Below are 11,189 nucleotides of genomic sequence, written 5' to 3'. Positions count from 1 at the left end.
GAATAATTTTTTAGGTCAATAAAACTTGAAAGATTGCAATGTATTACTTAAGACGGTAGGAGGATGCTTGATAAAAGTGTGTGTGCACACACATGTGAACCTCATTGTAATCCTTGGAAAGACTCCCATTACTTAATAAAGTGACTGATTTTCCCATTTATGACCAATGTCATGCAATTTCAATGAAAACTCTGAAGAATTTTCCTCTGAAATGAGACAAACTTGTTCTAAAGTTCTATAAGGAAGTAAAGATAAAAAAATAGCTGAGTTAAAGAAGATAGCTGAGCTTTCTTTTTTTTTTAAGATTTATTTATTTATTTTAGAGACAGAGAGAGTGCACCAGCAGGAGGAGGGGCAGAGGGAGAAGGAGAGAGGAAGCAGACTCCACACTGAGTGTGGAGCCCTACGCAGGGCTTGATTTCATGACCCTGACATCATGACCAGAGCCAAAACCAAGAGTTGGATGCTTAACCAACTGAGCTACCCAGGTACCCTTAGCTGAGTTATTTCTAAAAAAGAACATATAGATATGACTTTCACTGTTATATGGAAAATATTTTATTAAGTAGTTGAATAGAAAAAAATAACCCAAACAGAATCAGATCCAAGAAAATTTTGGAAGGTGTTACATTGTTAAACAGGTAAAGTGGTGTTGATTATATTTGCACATTTATGGTATTATTTAAACTTTAAAATTGTATTTAAAGAGAAAGAAAACCATGGGAATGGCTATTGCTGTGATGCAGATATTATCCCAATGAAATCGTTGAGGAAACATCTTTGAAGGATATGCTCAGAGAAAGGGAGTTTGGAAACCTGTATCATGTCTTTGATAAAAGTTTCCAATTGCTGTTTCTGACAGACCTGGGAAGGGAAGTAAAGACTGGATGGGTGTGTTTGGCTATGCATGCCCATTTTTGCCTGCTAAGTCATCCTTAGTGGTATTCATCAAGCACCTTAAACTCTGCCTTCTAAGGAAGAAAAGAAAGAAGAGGAAACCTTCAGAACTTTTTGAAAACCCATAAGAAAATGTAAAACAATTCCCTTTTCTTTTCCCTGGCAAGTGTAGCCCAGGGAAGCACGGAGCCATGGCCATTGTTGCAGGATAGTGTCTAAAGCCTGGGAACTCCTGAGATGGGCCTTTCTTTGAGGCCATCTCTGGGCTCCCAGTGGTGAGCTTCTCAAGTCTCCATCTGCCTCAACACTGTGTTCTTGGACTTTTTCCTGAAAAGCTCCAAGGATAAGGCTAGGCTCACAGGCCTTGACCTAAATCACATAGCTGCCAACTTTATAGCAAGAAGGACATAAGATCACTGGGTGACCTTGTTTCATCCCTGGAATAGGCCTTGGGGACAGGCTCCCTATTCAACAGAACCCTGGATTAAAGGGAGACAGCTCTGGATGCAGGGGCAGCTCATCTCCTACCTACTTACCCCATAGTTCCTAGGCCAGGACAAGGCATGCACAAGGAGTGAATCAGCTGGCTTAGTTCTCTGGGCCAGCTGAGCCCTCAAACCAGGAAAAAGGCATGAGAATTATCAAGGACACAAGAAGAAGCTAAACCACTCTGCCCGAAGCTTACAGAATAAGGAGAGGAAGATCCAGAGGAATCCCAATCCATGAAGGAAGCTGCGGCCTGCCCAGGGGCACTGAGGCTGCTTAGAAACTATGCACCTCTGGTCTGCTCAGGGCCAGGGGATGAGAGCTCTGCATGAAGATTGCAGTGAGGAACCCCATCAGAGCAGCCCTTTCTGCCTCCCCAGGATGAGCCAAACAAGATTCTCAGGAGAGACAGGCTCAACCACTCACTGAGACCCTGTGGTCTATGTAGGCCCCTTCTGGAACTCAGTGAGTTCAAATCACATACACAGCATTTGGTAATGTCCTAAATGCCAAAAGGGGTAGGTGTCAACATTGTCCACATACTTTTCAGGACTTACAGCCTAGTTCCTGGTCCATGAAGAATTCCATATTTGAATTATGACATTGAGACATAATACCCATCAGCCCTAATGATGCTGCTTTCTCTTTCATAGAATGTAATTAACATCTGCACCAGCCTCTGCCGGCCCTCACTTCTGGGGTCGTTGAGTACTCAGCCTGCGCTTTCAGCAGGAGCGCTAAGCAACACTAAGCAGCTCAAGGACTGACCCGAGGAATGCAGACCCGGGAGTAGGTGCTTTGATGGAGGGCATCTTTCCAACACAGGACAGGGTCTCCTGGAGCATTTCTCTGCTTCTTCCATCACACTCTCTCTTTTGCTCCCCCTCTACCTTGTTCATCAGCTATTCCTGCATTTCCTTCTCAATCCTACCCACTTTGCTTTCTGTCTCTCAACTTTGTCCTCTCTCCATTTTTTCCCTTTTTCTCATCTCAGATCTCATGTTGATTTCTTTCCTAATAGATTTGATAGGCATTTAAAACATATTATAAAATATTTATTTTGCTGCCTTAATAATTTTTCTGTGTATATGTGCAACATCTTAATGATCTCTCCGCAAAGTCTTTGATACTGTTCCTTTCAGGTGGAGTCTGTTTCCTTTCCCGGTTTGTGTTGGCTGGATTCAGTGACTTCCTTCTAACTAATAAATACAGTAGAAGTGACAGTCTACAAATTCAGGAACTGGCTCTTAAAAAGCAGTGAGGCTTCCTACTTTCCCTTGGCCCTTGTTCTCTTTTGAATCATTTGCTTTGGGCTGAGCCAGCTATGGTGTGGAGCAGATCTATAGAAAGACCCACATGTGTTCCTAAAACAACTGGTGAGGAAATGTGACCTCCAGCCAATTGTCATGGGGGTGAACCTCTTAGAAGTGGACCATCACCCCAGTCAGTCCCTCAGGTGACAGCAATCCCAGCTGTTATCTCAACCACAGTGTCATGAAACCCTGGACAAGATGTACCAGTTAAGTCACATTTGACTTTCTGACCCTCAGACATTGAAAGGTCATTAAGGTTAATTTAACCAAGAAAAAGAATGTGTGTGTGTGTGTGTGTGTGTGTGTGTGTGTGTGTGTGTAAAATCAAGTGATAGATAGATGATGATACATAGATAGATGATAGATAGGTGATAAGATAGATAGACACATAGACATGATTGGAACTGAGATCCAAAGCTCCCTTCTCCCACTAGATTATGAAAGCTGCTTCTTTGGAGCCCACACCAAAGGACTCTTTTCCCTTGGGTGTTCCCTCAGTTGCCTGATGTCCTTGCATAATCCTGTGTCTCAGTGCTACCCCACCCCCTCAGCACGCTGAGATGAGATCTAAGGACATCTTGACTCTGATTCTCCCATCCTTAATCCAGCCAGAGAGATGATCTCCCACGATTCAAAAGATGAACTGAAATATCAGTGTGTCCTTTTCCTTTCTCTAGTACAGCAACAGTCAAACTCTTTGTGTGCTAAGGAAAAGAATTTTTAGTAACCATTTTATAATATGATGGTCAATGAGTCTAGTGGGGAGAGGGCTGGAAGGACAGAGACAGGCCAGCCTTGATTGCATTGTGAGCCTTTTAAATCCTAGTACCATCTGAACAGGCCACAGCCCTGCAGCTACAGCCCGCATGGCACACCTACACTTTATCTTAGTCTAGGAACAACCAAATTTCAAATTCTGCCCTGGGGTATTGTGTGTTTCTGTCTCAATAATGAGATGGTGGACAGAACCACTTCTGTGCCCTTGACCCTTTTTGTCCTAAGACTGTCCTGCAGAGGGGTTCTAGAACATGATATCTCACCCCCAGAGAGGTGATACTCACTGATCATTTTGAAATCAATTTTATAGAAATACTTCACATTAAAAAGAGGATAACAATGTTTTGATGACGTAAGAATGGGTATTACTATACATATATCCTTGGACAGGCAAAATAAGCAATACTGAAGGCAGGGAGTTTGCCTGAAAATGACTGGAGCCTGACGTTTGATGAAAACGGCCCCGAATCAGGCAGGGATGGTCAGTGCCGATGGGACATTAACGAGTGGGACAGCACACTGGGAAGGCTGCTGCCTGCACGCCTGAGCATGGACAATGCCTACAAGCAATAATCTGAAGGAGATACTGTTTGAGGTTGTACACTTGTCCATGTAAATGTCAGAGCTCACACCACGTCCAGCCATGTCTCCCTGTCCATGGGCATCTGCCAGAGCAGCAGCGTGGCTCTGCACCCTGACCTCAAAGGCCCTGGCAAAGACTTTGGTCCCAAGCTTCACCACAAGGGAGATGGAAACTCCTCCAGGACCAGTGATGGGCCCCACACAGTGACAACATCCAGAACTCTGGGCATGTTTGGAGGGCAAGTCTGATCTGGACATGAATCCCTGACATCATGAGTATGTAGGGTTGCCCTCCATTCCCTGGAACCACCTGAAAGCCAAGCTTGCTGGCAAACATTCCCAGGAATGACTTCATAGGTCTGCAGCCAGGAATCCTGTGGGACATGGGAACAAAATAGCTGTGTTGGTTATTAAATGGTCGGCACACATACACCATGATCTGCTCTGTGGCCACTTCCCCACCTGCCAGGGCAATGTTGGACACTTCCTTCACCTCTCCCAGAATGTCAGGGTCAGGACACACCCTGGGCACAGTAAATACAGGACTGAACACAAACTAGCAATGAAGTGGATAACAGCAGCCCAGGCTTCTCCCACACAGAACAAAGGAAAGAGGAAGGGGGCAGGAGCTGGGATGAAGGACAGTTCAGTGATGCACACAGGGACTTACTGTGGCTGCCTGCAGTCCCTGCCCTGTGTGGGAACCTCAGCACGATTCCCCTACATTCCTAAAGAAAATAAGATTACTTCCATGACAAATAAACATATATGACAGCATAAAGGTGTAGGATAACTTTGAAGGGGAAAAATAGCACCAAGTGACCTGTTTCAAGAAAAAGGGGCTTCCAGGATGGGTGAACAGGTACAGAGCATTACTGGAAAGGGGAGTGATTGAGATTAGGACTTATCAGAAGATAAAACAATTGCTTAACGTCTGGAGAAACCAATGTAGATAGAATCATCATAAATATAAGAATTGAAAACAATTTTTAAGAACAATTACATTGGACATTTACACAATGTGAATTCAAAATTCTTAAGAAGTGAAACAGTATAGAAGAAGCAATTTAATACCTGGAAACTTTGCTTACAAAGAAGGAATAGTGAGGTATAAAAATAAATACATAGAAAAGAAATATACAATACAACACTTATCACATTAGCTGAAAATAGAAAAACATGAATCAATCAGATCAATTCTTGGGCATCGATTGAATGTGAGAATGAGTTTTGAGAGGTCCCAATTCCTGGGAAGGACACCAGCCCTGAGGACCTCTGTGCAGTGAGGACAGGCTGTCAGCTTCAAAACAGCCTTCTCTCTGTCTATAGGGCCATCTGGTCACTGATGCCTGGGGGTCTGCAAACCCTACATCAGGCAGGGAGTTCCAACCCCTTCCCTGATCCAGTGTGGCCCCCACAAACCATCCTCAGACCCAGCTCATGCCCTTCCATTTCAGCGACTTCTGGTGATTTAGTTGCATCCCCCACCCCCACACTCAGGGATTCACTCTGCACTGTGCTCCTCAACATGTGGTCCAGAGACCAGGACCATCAGCATCCCCTGGGAGTAAGTGAAGATGCAAACTTTCCAGGCCTGCCAGACTGACTGGGTCAGAGTCCCAGCTGAGGGAAAGGCCCAAGGCTCTGTGTGTCCACAGGCCTTTCAGGACGTTCTGGTCCCCCTGAGTTCACAAGTAGCAGCACACAAATGCTAAAGCCTTTCACATGCGCAGAGCTGAAGCCTTGTCTGGAAAGATGGGCTCTTCAGTCCTCCCAGAGTCCCATCTGCTGCTCCAGATGGAGGCTGTGAGGGTCCTTCTCTAGAACCCAGACTCTGCACACAGGAAATTGTGTCCACTGAGCCTTGAGGACCTTTACCACGAGAGGGCACTGATGCTCACCTAATGGTCACATCAGCCATCCCTGGGAGATCACTGGCTTTGCTCTGTGTCTGTTTCTCCCTCACTCCACCCCCTCTTCTAGAGCAAATTCCTACAAAGGGATCTATAGACCCAGCGGGTGTCAAGGGTCACGCCTGCTGCAACATCTTTGGAGAGCAGGTGCTTACAGCATCCTGCCAGGCCCCAGGCTGAGCACAAGGCAGCACATCCAGGGGCTGAGAAGTGCAAAAAGAGATGCAATGAGCTCAGCTGGAAGCTTCTGGTCCCAGGACCTGAATTCCTCTTGCCTGTCATCATCCCAGGAGCCAGTGAGCCTTCTCTGCTCTACTACTCAAAGGGGCTGGGGAGCTGAGGGGGACACAGACACCTGGACCCATTAAGAACTCAATGCTTTTTCCTTCTGTGCAGTTGCCTTCTGTCTCCCCCAAAGCTGGCTCTTGGTCACTCATCTTTTTTGGCCCTGTCTTATCTCAGTGGCCTTCACCCTACTGCTGTGCCCTTGGGGTCACCTTCCACTTCCACTTCTTGGTTTTGTGTCCTTGTTTCAGCCTCTGATTCTGGGGCATCCAAATAAAGTCCCTCCCCAGCAAGGAGCTGAGAGGGATGTTGTGGCTGGGACTTGGCTACTGGGGACCCCTCCCTCTCATTCCTGGTTCTTTCCAACCCACTCTGCCAGGGCTTGTCCCTTTCTCTAGACAGGAGGCAATTATGCAGCTTGGAATGGGGAGGCAGGGTGACATGTGGGAAGGAACAGTGTGTAATAGCAGAGAGCAAATCCAGAGGGAGGAGTTATTCTGAAGCTGATGTACTGGACCAACGCCGAGGGAGGCTCAGAGGGAGCTTGAGCTAGAAAAGCAAAGGCCATGGGTCCCCAGATATCCATAGTGATGCCACACTGGCAGGGTGGGCAGGCTCTTTCCTGGGCCTTGCTGCTACTTTTCTCAGGCTCCCCGTTCCTGATGACTCATGGGTCAAGATCTGAAGAGGAAGCAGAGGGTAATGGCCAAAAAGCCATGCAGAGGTACTTCCTTGGTACCGTGGAGTATGCCTTGCATATATTCAACTTGCAGAACAATGACACGAAGGCTTACAAGCTGGTGCGCATCCTGAATTCCAGGAGGGAGCTGGTAGGTACCACACCCTGGCCTAATGGTCTGCACTTGATATGAAGTCAGGGTCAGGATTGTAGGGTCATATCTAGGGATCTTGTTCTAAAGTCCATAAAATAGATCAAAAATACAAACTGTACAGTTAGTTTCAGTTTTATGAAAGAATTTGAAATTTTAAATGCCCAGGTCAATGTCTACTGCATGTAAGATGTTCTAATTTTCATCATTTTATGAAGTTACTTATTGATGATCAAAATATACGATACAAGGAGATAAAGATCCTGAATAAGGAAAAGAACAAGACAGAAAGGAGGAGGAGATAGATTGAGAAAATGTCAGAGGAGACAGATTGAGGAAATATTCTAACAAAACAAATGCAAACAGAAACAAAGAACAGATGCCGAGAGAGAGGGAGGGAGAAAGGCCTGAGTTTCGGGGCAGTAAGAATTCTCCCTCATCTAGAGCAGCCTTTGTGACCTCAGGGACTCTTCTCTGGGCTCCTCCCTGTGGTCTCCACCTAAGGGGAAGGATGCTATTCTACACTCTTCCTAGACCATTGTTCTTAATATCCTAGAGCATTGTCCTTGTAATGGAGTGTGTACAGAATGCAGCCAGGAAGGCTGTTTTCATGTGGGTTGCATCAGAAGCATGTATGGTCATGTGTGTATGTGTGTCAGGTGTAGGTATGGGTGTGAGTGTTTTAATGAGTGAGAGTGTGTATATAGATAAGTATGAGTTTTTGAGTGTTTGTCCCTTTGTGTCTGTGTGTGTAGGTGTGAGTGTGAGTAGCATGGGTGTGTCACTGTGTGTAGTATGTGTGCAAGCATGTGTGTGTGTGTGCGCACACATGTTAGGGCCTAGGGCGTTCTTCTCTCCCTCTGGACTTCTGCCCTGAGAGCCTGAGGAAAGAACAGTGGGAGCTCCACCCTGAAAGGAGCTCCATCCTCTGTGAATACTGCTGCACCAGGTCCCATCTGGTACTGCTGCCTGAGCTCTCTCACGCTGGACCTCTGGGATCCCTAGATCTGCACTCACACTGAGTTAGGATGTTGGGAGTAATTAAGTGTGGAATGGTGGGGAGTAAGGAATGGAATGAATTGAGCAGAGTACAGAAGGAATACAGAAAATTCCAGCTGCTCTTTGTAGTAAGACAAGAGCGTAGTTGGAAGCCATAGTTGGGGAGGGTGACGGTTGTGTGTGAAAGTGCACACTCACAGGCTCACGTCAGTGTTCACAGCACTGCAGGCCAATTTCCTGTTGTCAGGCAAGTGACAGTTGTGACGATGGAGCTGTAGATGAGTCTCCCACTCTGGAGCTGAAATTACTCAACAGAATCTTGCAGAGCCAACACCCTCCCAGGCACTCAGCACCTGACTCCCGGGAGTGTCGTGGCTTCAGAAGCATGCTGGAAGTCAGGCTGGGTCTCCCGGGAGCATTTGGGGATATGGGGCTGCAGGGTGTGATGCATGAATGGTGTGTGACCAAGCCTGCATCTACCCTGGGTCTCACAGCAAACACAGGCCTCTTTGCTTAAATTCCCCAGCTTGGCTTTATCCCCAGCAAGCTGACCCACGTTTGGAGGCAGCTCCCTATGTGAAGGACTGTTTGGGGGCTCTCCCCACACTGCATGGGTCTACACTGGCAGCTGTACAAGGGAACCAGGAGGCAGATTCTCACATTAATGTCAATGTCTATTACAGTTAATGGAGAAGAACACAATGGTGTTCTCCATGAAGCTGCAGCTTAGAAGAACAAGATGTGGGAAATTTGATGAAGACATTGACAACTGTCCCTCTCAAACAAGTTCAGAGCAGAACAATGTAAGACATACAGTAGGTTCCTTGGGTCACACAGCTGAGGATGCAGCTTGGGGCAAAGGGGGAGGTAGAGCAGATGACAGTGTTATTCCTAAGAACATAGAAGAGTGACAGAGCTGTAAGTACCGCTATCCCCACTGCTGGTGCTGCAGTAGGAGCTCAGCTGGACAGGCCATCCTCGGCGTCTTTTTGTAGCCCCCTGGCCAATCTGGGAACTACCTCTGCCCTCTCACCCCATTCCAGTTGCCTGCCCCTTGGGCCATGGTGATGACAGATTGTTCCTGGCCACAAGAGTCCATGTCTCCTGGGAAAGCCATAGGATGTCTTTCTCTTGTCTTTATTGACGTGCCTTCCCTACAGATTTCAGGAGGAGAATATTGAGATGGGCAACACGGCCTTTGCCAGACTGGCTTTCTCAGGTCTCCCTGAGAAAAGAGCTCATGGGATGGGGATTGAGGAGGGGCCTATAGCCCTCTTTCCTATGCCCTGATCAAATTCCATGAACTATCAGCTATTGCTCTAGGGAGAATGGTCAAGGTGAACCCCAGTTCTGGGACTTACCCACTTAGGGTGAGGGGTTCCTCTGAAATAGCACCCTCTGGGAGAGAACACCCCAATGCTATGCTAGGGTCATGGGTCATACTGGGTCAGCCTAAATGTTCTCCTGGAGACCACAGGCCTAAGGATGAGAAAATGGTACAGAAGCCCCTGAGGTTAGGGCAAGGTACTGAGTTCAGAACAAGGAGATCTCAAGTAGGGCTATGGCTGAGGAACAAGCCTGCATCCCCAGCTGCTCACCCTAGTACGGGTGGTTGGGATGTGTGCTGTGTTTCAAGCAGGAGCCACTGTTTCCAACCATTCTCTACCCACCTTCCATCCCCATACTTACCCTCAGATCATCACCTGCTTCTTCATCATCAGCACTGAACCCTGGAGAACAATGTTTGAACTCTGGAACAAGACCTGCTTGGAGGGGCACCTGCCTGGCTCAGTTGGTTAAGCGTCTGCCTTCAGCTCAGGTCATGATCCCGGGGTCCTGGGATTGAGTCCTGCATCGGGCTCTGTGCTCAACAGGAAGCCTGCTTCTCCCTCTCTCTCCCTGCTACTCCCCCTGCTTGTGCTCTCTCTCTGTGTCAAAAAAAATACTAAAAAAAATATTTAAAAAAGACCTGCTTGGACGGCACCCACTAATGAGACGTCAGCACACTTGGCCCTGGTTGTTCTTCTCTTGGACACCCGTGATGTCCTATAGGTCTCCGTTCAGTGGCTGAGCATCTCCAAGATGTTCACTTTATTTGCAAATATTTGGTGTCTCATATTTGGGCATTGTGAAAATTTCTCCTGCTCATTTTTTTCATGTAAAAAATCATTAAATATTAGCATTTCAAAGAAGCTTGTGTGGCATGGTTCCAGACAGAGGGGCTGGGGATGTGAAGGGCTTATCCTAACAGGGCAGTAGAGTGGGCCCCAGGGGTTGGGTTCCCTTACCTCTTGGAACCTCTGGAGTCATCTCCAGGTGGCACAACCTGTAAGCACAGGTGCTGCTGCTTCCGGGCTCACAGAGGTACAATGACCATGACCCAGCAGGGTACTCAAAATGCAAGATAGACCCAGACAGGCTCTCAGGTCCTCAGGACACATGTGGCCCTTGTCTTGGGAATCTTCTAAAAGAGGACTTGGCAAACTTTTTCTGTAAGTAAGTGTAACTATTTTGGCCTTTGTGGGCCATATGGCCTTGTTCTCAACTCCCTGATGTTGCCTTGAAATTACCATAGATAATATGAACACAAATAAGAGTGTTGCGTTCCAGTCAAACTATATTTAAACATACGGGGGGGGGCAGCCCTTGGTCCTGGGGCAGTGGTTCCCCTCTCCTAACCAGCCATCCCTCCAGTGCCCATGCAGTTGGACCACCCAGTACCTAACACTTTCCATTCCACCTCAAGATCTGCATCTCCCCCAAGTTCTGTTCAGGGCTTTCTCTGTGCAAGTGGCACTCCATCTGCAGAGCAGGCACACCTCAGTGGATAGAGGTAGGGCCCAAGGACAACACTCCAACCCCAGGTAGGATGGCTACAGGCTCCCAGTTCCACAGAGACTGTCAGAGGGAAGATCCATAGGGTTCTCATGCATTCCAGCAGGACAAAACCCATGGTTGCTCAGTGACCCATACCAACAGCCCAGTTGAATTTCTTCCTCCTCTGTCTCCCTTCCCTTCTGTGCCTCTGTGACCATCTCCCAAATGAACCACCTGCGCCCCACAATTTTCATCGCAGGGTCTCCTTGGGGACTCACACCAGACATGTG

At 47.3% G+C, this 11,189-nt stretch overlaps 1 protein-coding gene across 1 annotated transcript; it reads left to right on the top strand.

The window, feature by feature from the left end:
• The first annotated feature begins 6,709 nt into the window (after positions 1-6,709).
• On the top strand, positions 6,710-9,927 carry LOC100470382 (cystatin-9). Its single transcript, XM_011232631.3, has 3 exons — positions 6,710-7,083; positions 8,766-8,885; positions 9,778-9,927. Exons 1-3 carry the CDS (start codon positions 6,820-6,822, stop codon positions 9,880-9,882), a joined length of 489 nt encoding a protein of 162 aa, XP_011230933.3. The 5' UTR covers positions 6,710-6,819; the 3' UTR covers positions 9,883-9,927.
• The last annotated feature ends 1,262 nt before the right edge of the window (positions 9,928-11,189 follow it).

This window comes from Ailuropoda melanoleuca, chromosome 13 (genome assembly GCF_002007445.2).
Source record: "Ailuropoda melanoleuca isolate Jingjing chromosome 13, ASM200744v2, whole genome shotgun sequence".
NCBI classification, from domain to species: domain Eukaryota; kingdom Metazoa; phylum Chordata; class Mammalia; order Carnivora; family Ursidae; genus Ailuropoda; species Ailuropoda melanoleuca.
The sequence above is the reverse complement of the archived record's forward strand: the minus strand, read 5'-3'. Positions and strand labels throughout refer to the sequence as shown.